This window comes from Puma concolor, chromosome C2 (assembly GCF_028749965.1).
Source record: "Puma concolor isolate L17-30 chromosome C2, mPumCon1.1.hap2, whole genome shotgun sequence".
Taxonomy (NCBI): domain Eukaryota; kingdom Metazoa; phylum Chordata; class Mammalia; order Carnivora; family Felidae; genus Puma; species Puma concolor.
Genome location: NC_141675.1, coordinates 26,726,916 through 26,742,177, shown reverse-complemented (window position 1 = coordinate 26,742,177; position 15,262 = coordinate 26,726,916). Strand labels below are relative to the sequence as shown.

The 15,262-nt window shown below is 43.9% G+C and overlaps 1 protein-coding gene across 3 annotated transcripts in view; it reads right to left on the bottom strand.

Annotated features, from left to right (window-relative positions):
• The window catches only part of COL6A5 (collagen type VI alpha 5 chain), a 134,994-nt gene that overhangs the window by 65,046 nt on the left and 54,686 nt on the right, over positions 1–15,262 (bottom strand). For all 3 annotated transcript variants that reach the window (XM_086674272.1, XM_086674273.1, XM_086674274.1), the window contains exons 6-12: positions 12,533–13,087; positions 9,313–9,888; positions 6,100–6,675; positions 3,692–4,032; positions 3,497–3,578; positions 1,227–1,369; positions 320–412 (exon numbers count right to left, since the gene is read on the bottom strand). In XM_086674272.1, the coding sequence (XP_086530398.1) occupies positions 320–412; positions 1,227–1,369; positions 3,497–3,578; positions 3,692–4,032; positions 6,100–6,675; positions 9,313–9,888; positions 12,533–13,087 (2,366 nt within the window). The remainder of the gene's footprint in view (positions 1–319; positions 413–1,226; positions 1,370–3,496; positions 3,579–3,691; positions 4,033–6,099; positions 6,676–9,312; positions 9,889–12,532; positions 13,088–15,262) is intronic.

Genomic DNA, 15,262 nt, shown 5'->3' with positions numbered 1-15,262 from the left:
TCTCTGCTCCTCCCCTGCTCATGCTCTGTCTCTCAACAGTAAATAAATGTTAAAAAAAAATTTTATGAAAAAAAATTGCAAAACCGAGGAGCAACATCATGAGGGATATATAAGGAAAACGGGAGTTATTCTTCACAGCAGTATTCAAAAGTGAGCCCCTCTGAACTGGCTCCCACACCACAGGAGTCACAGGAAATACCCAAAGAAGACACAGTGAACCAAATGCCCCAAGCAATTCCATGAGGACCGAGTGAAGTCTGCACATTCAGCCACTTGGCCTCAGCCCCACCCACCCTCTCAAGGCACAACTGAATGGCACCTTCATGGCCTGCAGTCCTGGCATCCCAGGAAGACCTGCACTCCCTGAACACTTGCAAAATGTGCAGCAGCAAGTCCTCTCTGCAATGTTTCCCTGGAAAAAGCAAACGAGAGCAACAATTGTCAGGAACGTCACAACGTTAAGAACTATATTCACGCAGATCATAATGCGCCACCTACACGGCCATCTTCTCTCTCTGGGGGAGGGGCTGCGGAGGATCAGAGGTGCTTTTTGACTTAATACTGAAGACAGGGCACTGGGCTAGCAACTGTGACGCATGATACCCTCTCCCAGGAAATGACCTCTCTATAGAAAGGGCGACTGCCCCACAGAGGACCACAGGCTGAGTTTGCACACGACTGGCTGGCTCCTAGTTGACAGACTCCTCTTTTCTGAGGATTTCTGCAGCATAAACTGCTGGGTGATTTTTTTATTTAATGAGGGGCTAGTTGGTTTTTTAGTTCCCTGTGCATTCATTTGGTGAGACGATAAGGGCAGAAGGACACACAAAACCAAACACACGCGGCTTACAGGGCACCTGGGTGGCTCAGTCGGTTGAGCGTCCAACTTTGGCTCGGGTCATGATCTCATGGTTGGTGAGTTCCAGCCCCACGTCGGGCCCTGCTGTGCTGACAGCTCGGGGCCTGGAGCCTGCTTCGGATTCTGTGTCTCTGTCTTTCTCTGCCCCTCCCCTGCTCATGCTCTGCCTCTCTCTCAAGGGTAAATAAACATTAAAAATTAAAAAAAAAAAAAATATGCGGCTCAGGTCTTTCACACTTTTTCACATACTAAAGACCATGCGCTGAGTGTAATGGGGTAAGCAAGGCACTCTCTGGAAATGCTCATCAAAATTCCAGTTCCGTTCCAACGGCCTTTTGAGTAACTACATGTCTGTTCGACAACTCACCAGGTACTGTGATAGCATCTTGCCCAGTTCTCTTGTTCCAATGGTCAGATGAGTCCTGTAATCAAATCCCTTCCCAAATTCAAAGCTGGAAAACTCATCGTGGGCAGTTGTGTTTAGGGAGACCACCAGAAGTGCATCGAGTCCTGGTCAGTAAACATGACAGATTCAAAACAAAAGGGGTTGCACGTGAAAAAAAGAGGAAAAGCCCATCCTATTTCTACTTGGTGAACGGTGTTCAGAGAATCAAAAAGGGGAAACGGAAACATTAAGAAGAAGCAGGACTCTTGATGTATGAGGAACCCAACAACTTTGCTTGCTTGCTCAGGCCTCAGTAAGAAATCCCCAGAGAAAAAGTATTCCAAGAGCAACTACGTACAAACCCGACAGAAAAACACTAGCGGAAAACTGTGTTTAATGCCTCACCACCAAGTTTTGATGCAATTCTTGGGCATTTGAAAGCAATTTATAAGAAAGGGAATTGTTCAGCTTCAGAGTTTTTCTGAATTTTTAAATTAACAGTAGTTCTCAGAGCACCTGGGTGGCTCCTTTGGTTGAATGTCCGACTCCTGATTTCAGCTCAGGTCATGATTTCACAGTTTGTGAGATCGAGACCCACATTGGGTTCTGTGGTGACAGAACAGATCCTGCTTGGGATTCTCTTTCCCTCTCTCTCTGCCCCTCTTCCTCCTCTCTCTCCCTCTCTCTCTTTCTTTCTCTCTCTAAAAAATAAATAAACATTAAAAAAAAATAGTTCTCAAAGTCATCTCCACAGCCAAACACCCCTGGGGGCTCAGGCCCTGAGAGCCTGAGGAAAGCTCAGGGTGAAGTGTTGGCCATAACCAGACTTCATTCATTCATTCATTCATTCATTCATCCACTCACTTGTTAATTCATTCACTAGTCCATTTACTCTATCCTTTCATTAAACAAATCTTTGTTTATTAGGAGCCTATTACGTATCAATCATTGTATCAGGGATACACGATGAATAGAACAGGCACACTGTGTCCCTGCAGAGAAGTACATACAGTCCAATAGAAAAGGAAGACAGGGATCAGATAGTTGCCCTGAGAAGTGATAAGTGTCCTGAGACAGAATGGCAGCATGCTTTGAAAGCCTAAAGGAGAAGCTCCTAACTCAGCCCTGGAAAGCCATGGAAGGTTTCGGCCAAGAACTGATGTCTAAGCTGAGCCTGAAGGACGAATGGAAGCTGGTCAAGGAAGAGAACCAGAGACTGAAGGTGGAGAGAAGGACTGGGGAGGAGCTGAGATGGGGGAGAGTTTTATGTAGAAGAAAAGCGTATGCCAGGATAGGGAGGACTGAGCCATTAGGTGTACTGGAGGAAGAAGCAGGCGGCTCTGAGTGCCTGGGGTACTAAATGTGGGGAGTGAAGGAAGGCGGGAGTGGGGAGCGGGGGTGGGACCCTGCAAAGTGCCAGAAGCTGTACTAAGGAAACTGATGTGCCCAGAACAGTGGGAAAGGAGGGTGACATAACCCAGCAATCATGCAGGAGACTTTGTGGCCTCCAAGGAGGTTGCCCACAGAACCTAAACCCCAGAAGCCAGTGTGGGTCTACGTCCAGAAGTCTCAAACAATGCATCCCGTCTAATGATCAGTGGACCCTCCTGTCACTGCATATGACTCTCAATTTCTGCATTTAGCTTCCAGCTCAGTCTGAAACTATGACATGGATAGTAAGAAGTGCTTTTCAAGATCCGTGTGTCTGTCCTTCACGTGGATAATCAGAAACAGTAAGGAGTGTCCTAGGTCAGGTGCCCTGGAAGCAGGATCTAACAGAAGAATTTGTGCGTATCTAGTTTATTAAGGGGGAGAAAGATGGGGAAGTTGTAAGCAAAGATGCGTGTCAGTAAGGGCTTCACCTTAGTCTGATTCCTGAAGGACTCTGGGGTATAAACTGTATCACAGTTGACCCACTGGAGGCAAAGGTGCTAGGTTTTTGTATCCCTGTATCGATGCCCCCCCCTTCCATTTCTAGGTGGGACATGGTATAAACCCACCCCTGGTCCAAGGGTCAGGTAAGGGTTCAGATCAGTCAAGGACTCATGACTGTAGAAGGTCACAGGTGTAAGCACTTGGCCATGGCATTTGCAGCCCCTGGGGGATCAGTGTGCAGGTCTAGGGGTTCTGGGGAGGCACCAACAGCATCTGTTACTAGTGGCCAGACAGATCCCAAGATCTTTGGCACCTGAGTAAGTAGGGACTTGTCTAGTACCTTCTGTGCTTCACCACTTAAATTCACAACTCAGTACCTGCTTCTCTGAGCCTGTCTGATTGATTTTCAAGCATTATCTTGCTTTCACCCCCAAGACCATCTGAAAAGATGAGCAGCACCTAGAGAAAGAGGAAAGCAGAAAATGGGACGATGTGAAAATGAAACATATAACTGGGGAGGAAGAAACAAACAAAAGAACACGGAGATGGGAGAGAGACTGTGACGGGAGTACCTGTCCTTGGGATGTAGATTCCTTCTTAAACATATTCCACAGAGACCTCAAGAACTGTGCATTCAGATGAGTTGGCCCATTAACGGTGACCTGCAGCAGCCTGTCAAATATTGCTTTCTGGTAGATTTGGAACTCAGTAGGGAATTCTCCATCATCGTTCACCTTGAAGGCCACGTTCATCTGCACCTCTGCGCCTGCCCCACAGCTTACCCCCCTGATGGAGGTCATGTCCTCTAAGATGCCTGGGAGGTATGATTCCAGCCAGGGGTGGTCGTCGAACAACTGCGCCCCCGGCAGATGAGTGGAAATGTCAAACCCAACCACGACGTCCATAAAGCAATCTGGAGACCAAGGAAAATGAGGCCAGATTAATGAGTAGACAGGAACAAGGAAGGGAAGACGAGGCAGAAAATAAGGAGAGCAGTCATGGCATGGCCCAGGGCTGGAGGGACTCTAGCACCCACAAATGGTCAAGAAGGAAGATATTGGCTGCTTGATCAACATATAACACAGGTGTTTCCTCTCTCCTTTTTCAAATATTACAAGTTCCAATAGCTATTTGAAGTTCCAATCATGGTTCAGCCTCATTCTCAGAGGCTGGCTTCCTGGCTGGCTGTGTGTGTGTGTGTGTGTGTGTGTGTGTGTGTGTTTGCACATGCATATTTTCTTCTTTTAATGATGACATACTATGATTCATATGATCATATTAAATATTTGAATTATCCTTAGAGACGGTTTAATCCGGAGATCACACATTCAAATGGCTGTAAAGGCCAGGTGGATAATGTAAATGAGCTAAATGAGAGGATGGATGGAGACTAACCACCCATCTGGTCACTGCTCAGCTCCAGCTGAGAGTCAGCCATGTGGGAAAAGGGACCCAGTGTTGTCAGATAGAGTTTTCAGAGAGAAGCCTGAAATCTAGATTTTTTATGTGAAATCTTCAGTTTGTAAAAGCTGGCAATTAATTTTAACAAGTTGTCAACACTGTATAGGACAAACACAATTCAGCTACAAGTTGCCATTTGGACACCTCTGATCCTTCCCAGTTGCTCATTGTACACATGAGGAAAGAATGATTCATGGAGGTTGCTGCTGTTGAACCAGAATAAGAACCCCGGATTTCTGATTCCAGTCCCAGGGCCCTTTCCCCCACTGTAGCCTGCTTCCAGCTGAGCACCCCAAATGGGGTGTAGAAGATCTGGAGACCTTGAAAACACCAACCCATTTTGTGAAAGAAGTAGCTTCAGTCATAATTCTAGAAACAGAAGCACACTGAGGAGTTTCTGCACGTTGTACCAGTTCTACAAAATGTTATCATTCACTGCTGCTTCCTGGTGTGCTGTCTTCCCAACTCCCAGCCCAAACATACAGAACCTGAGTCCCACACGGTGACTGTCAGCTGGAGCGAGCAACACCCTCCCCATGAGACGCGCCATTGCTCTCCATTCTTTTCCTTCCCTCCCGGCCTCCCTGACTCATTTATATTACCTTCCTGGCCTTTGCAGCCATTTGTGTTTGTGACCTCTGGGTATTAAATAATCCCCAGGACAATTCAAATCTTCACCATGTTATGATTACACGAATGCCATCATGTGCAATTTAAGAAACAAAACAGATGAACATAGGGGAAGGGAAGGAAAATTAAGATAAAAACAGAGAGGGAGGCAAAACATAGGAAACTCTTAAATACAGAGAACAAACTGGTTGGTTGTTGGGTAGGGAGATGGGCTAAATGGGCAAGGGACATTAAGGAGGGTACTTGTTGGGATGAGCACTGGGTGTTATATGTAAGTGATGAATCACTAAATTCTACTCCTGAAACCATTATTACACCACATGTTAAGTAACTTGGATTTAAATAAAGTAAAAATATAAATAAATAAATAAATAAATAAATAAATAAATAAACAAACAAACATGCACATAGATAGGCTCATATAGACACACACACACACACACACACACACACACACGAACACTGAGTCCCTTACAAGACAGTTTAATAAAGTTAAAATAGTAAAGCTGTCAACCTGCAAATGTTAGCTTTATTTACTTCCTACCAGTTGCAAGGCATTATTCTAGGACTTCCAGAAGTGGAAAGGGTAGAAACAGGAGACTGAGGTCCAGGTGCAAAGAGGGGCATAAACCCCGGGTTGGAGTGAAGGGACAGGGCTGACCAGAGGACACAACCCAGGGCCTCCTCCAGCCTCTGCATCCTTTCCCTTGTCTCTGAGGGTGGCTGGCTGATCTCAAGCTTCCCAGAAACAGAGAAAAGGTCTATTTTCACTGTGCACTATTCTAAAAATATGTTCATCTAGAGCTGGCTCCTAGGATACCTTGGGAAATGAAGCACTGGGAAGGTACAATTAAATTAAAAAGAAATAAAGAACAAGGGGAACACTTACTGGTTTTCCCGCAGCTCTGGCAGATTTCACGGACCATTCTTTTTTTCGTCTCTATATCCCTTAAGTTACTAAAGTCTTGGAAAGTGAATACTTTTTCAGAATTGCCTGTTATTGGCAGAAGTTGTTCCTTATGAACACTTCCTATGCCATAAGCCAGGACACAAATTCCAAGGTTTTTCAGGATTTTTACTTCCTCTGACACATCATAGTAGGGATCTCCGGATGTGATAACTACCAAAATTTGAGGGACACCAGCGTTTCTTCTCCCACCAGAAGGTGGATCAAACATGACTTTCACTTTTCTAAGAGCCAGGTCAATTCGTGGAAACCCCTTGCTCTTGGTGATTTTTTGAATTTGAGTCTTCAACTTGGCTGTAGTCAGAGAGTTTTTCAACTCAATAATTTTTTGGAAGTCACGGCCAAATTGAGCCAACCCAATTTTTATTCTCTGAGACTCAATGTTAAAATTATCAATGATGTCTGACAGAAAAGTTGTCAGGGCAACAAAGTCTGAGTTGGATACCATGTCAGAGCCATCAAAAAAGAAAACCACATCAGCTTCTTGAATGTTGCAGACTGCAATTGGAAAAACAAAACAATTATTTTCCTCATGAATGATTCAAAAATTTCTCTTTCCTTCAATACTTAAATTGCTTTACTAAATCCCCACATTAGTAGCAAATTGAAATAAGTTAACAGAAGGGAGAATCAGCTATTAGTGCTCAAAGAGAAGGAAACACAGTGGGAAGGAAAAAAAGGTAATAGACTTTGTTTCAAATTTTAATATTTGCATGATTCATTTGAAAGGGCACTGAAAGTTGCTCAGAGAAAAAGAGAAGTTTGAATAGCTTGAAGCCACTCACTAAAAAGTAATTGCAAAGGCTAGAAATCCCCACACCCAGATTGGATGGTTCGCCCAAGTCAAGGTAATGGTACCCCTGTACTATATTCAGTATTCCTGTTACTAGTAATGCTACCACTTTGCATGTGTGTTGAGAAATACCATTTTTTAAACAATGCTCTTGGCATACAGTAAGTTAATATTCATGACCATGTTTTAATAAGTTAATCTAATTTTATAGATATAGAAGTGGAATTCAGAGGTTAAGTAACTTGCCTAAGAATACACAATTATTATACTGTGCAGCTGGTACATGGACCGCCTCGTTTTATCTCTAAACAAAGGTATTTTTTCTACTGCAGTTTTTTTATAATATCATACCCCACATATTAAAACTGAATGGGACAAGTGCTAATGGTTAGTAAACACAGCATGGGGTCATCTCCCTGAAATCCAATGAGAAATGTCCCATAACGAAGGGATAATCTTCTATGCTCTATTACAATCAAATGCAATGGCTGGGACAGGGCCAGCACTGAAGTGATTACTAAAGGCAATTGAAACAAAGGGATGCCCACTGCCACAAAATCATTTGTAAGGGTAGTCTGGCAGACACACAGCTGGGCTGCCCAGATAGACTTTCAAGGAAGGATTTACTGCCTGGTTGTGGGCGCATGGTCAACAGAGGGCTTCCGGCTGTCGACTCCTTCAGGGTCAGCCTTACTACAGGGAGATGTCTTGCCAAAGACCGTGCCCTGCCCAGGGCAGCTCACATCTGGGGACTAAGTGAGAAGGGGGTATGACCGCCCAGCCAGCTTAGTCTGATGCTGGACAACACTGATGGGCAATGCATGCTCCAGAGCTCTTTGCTGGGTTTGGAGCTCTGTCAAGCATGCATCACTGTTTAACTTTTTTCCACTTTTTTTTCCTAGGTGTGGATCCCTAAAAAACATCTTGCATCTTAAACTCCGCCTCAGCATCTGCCTCTGAAAGGTATGCATGGGAGAGGAGAATAAAACCGCTTCCATCTCTGTAGGAAAAGACCGTGTATCCTGGTGATGTACTAGATTTGGTGGGGACCCAATGATTAACAAGGGGCCAAGCCTGCCCAAGGAGTCCACAGTCTTGCGACAGATACAGATAAGGAAACAGCGAATCTGCATTCAGTGCAACCACCAGGAGCAACAGAAGGCGCAGGAGCTGGGAGACACAGTGGGGTCACCGCCAGGTATTGGGGCGGGAAACTGGCGCACAAAGGCTGCAACATGGCAGCTAAGCTAGATGTAGCCAGGGAAAATGCTGGGCTGGCATGTTTGTGGTGGGTAGAATACTGTGCACAGAGATGCCATTTCAGATCGACAGGAGAGATTGTGAAGGGGGGAGGGGCAGCAGGTGAGGCTGGAGCTGTGGGCAAGGCTAGATGGAACTCAGCAGGTCAGTAGTTGTAAACTGTGAGCAGAGCAGTGACATGGTCCAGTGTGTGTTAGGAAGATCACTCAGTGTTGAGAACGGAATCAAAGGTGGCAAGATGAAGGGCAAGGAGACTAAATTTCACGGTGGGAGTCCAGGGACAGGCTAGAACGGGCAGAACTGAGAAGGCCCTGCTGCCTTGGGAGAAGTCACAATTTTTTTTCTTACGGATAATACCATCATCATTCTGTATCTGAAACCCAGAAGATTAATTCATTGCTCACTTTGAGCTCAGGTGGCAAATCTTACACTTTCCTCAGGTATGATGCCTCCAGACTACTCCACCCTAGTGGTATCTCATGGAATCAGCTTAGGTCCCTTCCCTCCCTGCTCCTCCCCACCAGCCTCCATGACTCCCTATTGAACTCCCATATTCTTTCCTCTGCATTAGTGGCCCTTATCCAGAAAAGCACATCAGACCACTTGAACCTCCTGTGGCCCTAGGGAATGTCTCTAATCCCAGTTAGAAGGCCCTGGATCTTTGAAGACAAAGGCCTATCTGTCAAACCATGTAACTCTCCACCTGAGTCTGGCCTGAAACTGGTGCTCAGTGGTTGTGCTGAGACTATTATGCAAATGGAATAGTACAAGTGGCCCTGAAATGGGGTAAGGTGAATACAATCCTAAGTAGAGTTCCTTTCTGCCAAGAAAAAGGCAACAAGGTGGCAAGACCTCAAAGAGTATTTCTGAAACTTCCTTCCATAAGCTCTTCAATGCACACTGTGGTGGGAGGGGAACTTTCAGATCTTGTTCAATCAATGCATTTGAGAGATGAGAAAATATAGCCTGAGCAGAGAGATGTTCAGCCATGACACCCAGGTAATGGGAAGCCAAGATTTAATTTATTTTTTGCTTAACCTTTTATTGCTACCCCCACAGAAATTTTAAAAATCACAACTTACGCTCATGTGCGTTGATACACATTCTTTCTTGCAGAGGCAGGTAAAGATCTTCCAGTTTGGTGAAATTTCCTACATAGAAAGTATTGCTTTTATTCCCTGCGATAGCCTCGAGTTCAAGTGGGTTGGCCTCTCCTACGCCCACTGCATAGATGTTGATGCCTTTGTTTCTTAACTTCAATGCTGTGTCATTGAGCCGATTTCGGTCATGGGACTCCCCATCGGTGATGATAATCAACATCTGCTTCACATTTTCCTCGATGCGGCTGCCATGTTCTTTTGTGAACATTATATTTGTGTGTTCGAGAGCCTTGGCAGTCCAGGTATCCCCTCCGGTGTGCCTGCGTGTCCTCAGATTCTCAATGATTGCAGATCTACTTGAGTATCTACTAAGGTGGAAAAGAACCTCAGGATCATTTGAGTATCTGAGAGCTCCAATCCGAACGCGGTCGATGCCAACATCTGCTTTCTTCACCAAATGGATAGTTAGGTTCATCATGCTTTCTTGCTCTTCTGTATCTATGCTGCTTGAATGATCCAGCACAAACACGATGTCTAACACCTTAATATTTTTACAATCTGGAAGAATAAGGAACCAGACATCACAATCTTTCTGCAGTGTATCCTACACAGACAGTTGAGAAGGGGGAGCAAACTAACATTTGCCATGAACCTACTATGTGCCAGACACTGCACCTTACTTGTTAGAGAGGGCTTACTCTGTTTTACAGAGTAAGAAACTGAGGCTCAGTGATAAGCTACCCCTGATTCCAAGGACATTGTACTTGACAATGGCTCTGTGGTCAGTGTTTCTTAAGCCATGCCACTTTGTTCTGCTACATCTCATTAGGACACAGGATGCCTTTTGCTCGGCAGGCTTTCAACTGAAAGGGAATGTCAGAAGGTAGTTCAATGTCAATGTAATGGTGAGACATGACTAGTGTTTGCCAAACTGGCGTGCGTTTTAAAGAGCTCAGAGGCTCCCTGTATAAGCTGGGATTTTTTTTTATCTTACTCCCTCTAGTTCCAGCTGTCTTTTCAGCTTCTGGTCAGCTAACTTTCCCAAACGCACCATGCCTCTCGGCATTCATTTGTGCTCCTTCTCCTGATCTCCTGAGTTAGAACCCAGAAAGGTCCCAAGTAGGGAGAGCTAAGGCCCCTATCCCCTCATCTCAGCCCTAAGCTCTCCTCCACATCAGAAGCCAAGTGACCACTCTGGATAGGTCTCCAAAGTATGGGGTTTCTCTCCCCTTTTTTTCTTCCCTCAGTAACTTAAGCATATGCCTTTTGGACTTTCACTTTCTCCACTTTCTACCTATATATGGTAACTCCAATCCTTATTTCTGGCAATGAGGTCTCAAATTCTCAAGCCTAAGATGCAATGGAACCTGGGGCAATGACCCACCAAGATTTAGTGATTAGTCATGACTTGAGGTTTATGAGTCGATCTAATGTGTAAGCCAGGGAAATTTCACCTTATGCTATAGAAAGGGCCTCCACCAACATTATATTTATCAAAATGAAGAAATGCCAGGAAAAGCCCCATGGATTTCAAAGGTGGGGATATGACCTTAAGATAAACCTTTCTTAGAATGTCTCAACATTACTAAGAATTTGGCAGTCATTGCCATTTTTTTTTTTTTAAGCAGGCTCACATCCAGCATGGAGCCCAATGCGGGGCTTGAACTCACAACCCTGAGATCAAGGCCTGAGTTGAGGTCAAGAGTTGGATGCATAGGGCGCCTGGGTGGCTCAGTTGGTTGAGCGTCCGACTTCGGCTCAGGTCATGATCTCACGGGTTCGTGAGTTCGGGCACCGCGTCAGGCTCTGTGCTGACAGCTCAGAGCCTGGAGCCCGTTTCAGATTCTGTGTCTCCCTCTCTCTATCCCTTCCCCGTTCATGCTCTGTCTCTCCTCTGTCTCTCAAAAATGAATGAACGTTAAAAAAAAAAAAAAAAAAAGAGTTGGATGCTTAACCAACTGAGCCACCCAGGCACTTCACAAATCATTGCCATTTTAACTAAGCTGTTAAGAGAGAACTCACAGGGGCGCCTGGGTGGCGCAGTCGGTTAAGCGTCCGACTTCAGCCAGGTCACGATCTCGCGGTCCGTGGGTTCGAGCCCCGCGTCAGGCTCTGGGCTGATGGCTCAGAGCCTGGAGCCTGTTTCCGATTCTGTGTCTCCCTCTCTCTCTGCCCCTCCCCCGTTCATGCTCTGTCTCTCTCTGTCCCAAAAATAAATAAACGTTGAAAAAAAAAATTAAAAAAAAAAAAAAAAAAGAGAGAGAACTCACAGCGCCACTGTCTAAAACTCAGACTTAGACCAAGACATTTTGTTTGTTACCTTTGTAAAGATTTCTCACACATAATTCTGAATAATATAGTCCAAAGGTCTCTATGTTGCTAGGGGAACAACATACAACAAATTTACTAATATTTCAGCATGTTCTCTTAGTGGTGCCCAAAAAACAGGTAACAGCACGTGGCAGATTTAAAAGCACAGGTGTTTTTAGTCTTACATGTGTATTTATAGCAACTTCTCTATTAAGAGCCATTAAAGTTGATGGACTCAAACTGAAGATTTGCTCAACACAAGTTTTAAAGTACGACAGTTCGTGAGATAAAATGATCCCAAGCAATCATTTTTAAAAAGTAACAAGTTGAAATTTTCCAAAGCGATAGATACATGAAAAGGCAAATGTAAACTATCTCTCTGATAGTGGTGAAGAAGAAAAATGCAAAAGCATGAAAATACACACTATATCTTTAAAATACAGGGGATATTTAGGGGGTTATGCTTAGGACATTGGATTTAATTTAACTAAGAGGAAGATGAATTTGTGTCTCTAATTATTTACTATTTGACACTGGTTATTGGTAGGCCAGGAACAATTCTGGGGAATCATTTGAGATTAAAAATTGGCTCTGAAAAATCTAGGTATGGACGTAGTTAAAAATGTGGAAGTTCGATAAGAAATTCTGAGAACCTGTGGGAATATACTTGAAGTCACCACAGCCAGACTATTTTGTCACCAAACTAGAGGGCAAAATTGTTAAACTGGAATATCCCTGGAGGTTACAGGTGTTTCCACAACACAGACAAGACAAGACTGAAACTTAACACTAAAGTCCAGATACAGTCCAAGCCCGTGGTACAGCCCACTGCTCATCCCATGAAGTCAACAGCTCATGCCCTTGAGTCCTGAAGAGTAACAGTGTCACTTACCGTGGAGAGCACATACACGAAAAATGAGTTCGTTTTCTATTGCATTTAGATCATCAAACTTCTCAACTTGGAAGACCAGCTTGCCATCCCCACTGATCTCCTCCAGCTCCATCCTGTTGGCGCCATATACTCCCACGGAGAAGATGATGACACCGCTGTCCCGTAGTGCTTTAGCAGGTTCTCTCACAGAATCTTGTGCCTCTCCATCCGTGATGAGGATAAGAAACTTCTTGACCCCAACACGGGCCCCCTTGGTGGGGGTGAAGTATTGAGCTACAAAGGTTAGTGCACTTCCAGTCAAAGTGTTACTGTTGATGTAAGACATTCTGTCTACTGCATCAGCAATTTCTTTTTGTGTAAAGTATTTATTAAGCTGGAATTCTTCCTGATTGTAATTACTGAACTGAACGACACCAATCTGAGTTTTGTCTGGACCAATTTTAATCTTCGCTAATAGATTTTTCATGAAGGTTTTCATTTTTCCAAAATTTTCATATCCAATACTGCCAGAACTGTCCACCAGAAACATGATGTCAGCCTTCATGTCTTCACAGCCTGCGTGTTGTCAAAAAGACCAGGTTGATGTAATTTTCAAAACACAGAGAAGCAGCAAGCAAGAAAGAAATGCATTAGTCAGAAAACATCAAAAATTAACTCAAACACCTGCTATTGTATTTGAAAATTTTATCTGCTTCTATAGTAGAGGCCTGTTGACCAGGACCCAGAATCAGAAATCTACTGAATATTATCCAACAAGTTTTAAGAGAAAATGCAACTTCCAAAGTGTATATTCATTCACCCATGCATCATTCATTTATGCATAGTTCATTCATTCATAATTCTTGAGGTGTATGAAATGCCAAGTATCAGGTTATGTGTTAAAGGATGTGATGGTGATCAAAAAAAGGAATAAGAGAAAAGGTAATCAATTCCCTATGTCCATAGGACTAATATTTCTGGGTTTTATGTATAATCTTGAAACAAAAAATTCTAAGCAATCTTTACACAGCCTTATTTTCTGGGATAATTTACACTGATTTGATAAACACTATGAATCAGTATTAGAAACCGGGGTGAAAAACTTTTACTAGAAATAGTAAGTACATTAGTAAGCACATATCCATTCAACATGGATGTATAAATAAAGGATCATTCCTTTCTACCTAAAGTTTGTAGATTTTCTACTGGTTAGAAATGGACACGTGTGTGTGTGTGTGGGTGTGTGTGTGTGTGTGTGTGTACACACAGAAGACCAATTTCTATAAGCCATAGAAAAAAATGGTGTTATTAATTCATGATACAGATGTGTGTGTGTGTGTGTGTATACAATGCAAATATACTGTCATTAGCATGTATCTCCTTAGTCTTAACCCTTTGCTCTACCTGCTATCACTGCCATTCTCTTAGCAGTCCTTCCCTTAACTCTCACCGAGTCTATCCCATACTATTTGAAAATGAACAATAAGCATTAGTCAAAGAAGAATAAGACAATGCTTATTATTTTTTAATAACCTGTGTAAGGACAACCAGGGAGCATTAAAGCCACCATGTAAGATCCAAGCTGCCTGAGGCCATCTTGAAAGTCATAGATAGAGAGGTCATTAAAGATGTTTGTGGCCTTGGCAAGGTCCCACTGCTGTGAAGCGTGGAAGCCTCTCCTCCATGAAACGTGTAAAAGGAGTGGACTCTTACACGTGGTTCGGTATACCCCCTTAGATCTGCTTGTGACAAGATTATTTCCTGTCCTCTAATATCTGGTCTCCCATTCTTCCATGCCGATATAATTTCAGCTAGACGGATGACTGTCCAGGTAAGTATCACTTTTCTAGCCTTCCTCGAAGCAGATGTGGTCCTGTGACTACGTTTTTCCAATGGACAGGAGCAGAAGTGATTAGGCCACTTCTGGGTCTTAACATTAAAACAGGGCAGTGTGATGGGCTCCCCTGGCTCTTTCTCCCTTTGCACAAGTGTAAGGTGAAGAGAACCAGAGCTTCACCGTTGACCTAAAGATGGGAGCTGTATGCTGAGCCTGCAAGAGCCTCTCTGCTAAATCTGCACCCTGCTCCCCCTGGACTGTTATGCAAGACAGAAATAATATTCTGTGTTGTGTAGTTTGGGATCTTTTTGTTATGGCCTCTTATCTTGTCCCCTAAGCAATAGGTACAATGTGTCTCATTCCGTCTGCCTCTGCCCTGAAACTAGTCAGTGTTTTTCTAGGCCCGAAGGCTTTGGTTCCTTAGCTTTCCTGCCTCTCTCTATTCACCATCTTATGGATCATCTCCTTGTCCACAGCTTGTCTCCTCTTCCAGGTGTGCCAATGTTCAGGCACCTCAAGTGCAACCCCCTGACCTACAGGAGATGTGCCGTACCTCCTCAGATTGGCCCAGGGCTGTCTCCCTCGGAGTGACCGAGATACAATCTACTTTATGTTTCCTGGAACCCTTTTACTTTTCTTTGCGTCATCCCCAGGAAATTCTGGGGAACTTTTTACTCTTGTACTCTTTCTAGAGCATCCTGAAGACCCAACTCTACTACCGTCTGTAACAGGGAGAACAACGAACAATAATGTGATTTAGGATTTTGTTGTGAGCTCTGCTGATTTCTCTTTGGATTTTAGTGACTCACAACATTCCAGAATGTTCACTTTTGTAAGTTCAAATAAATGGAAATCCTTCTCTTTTTCTCAGCAGTGACTTTAGCCAACTTGTGCAATAGCTAATTTTTATGTAG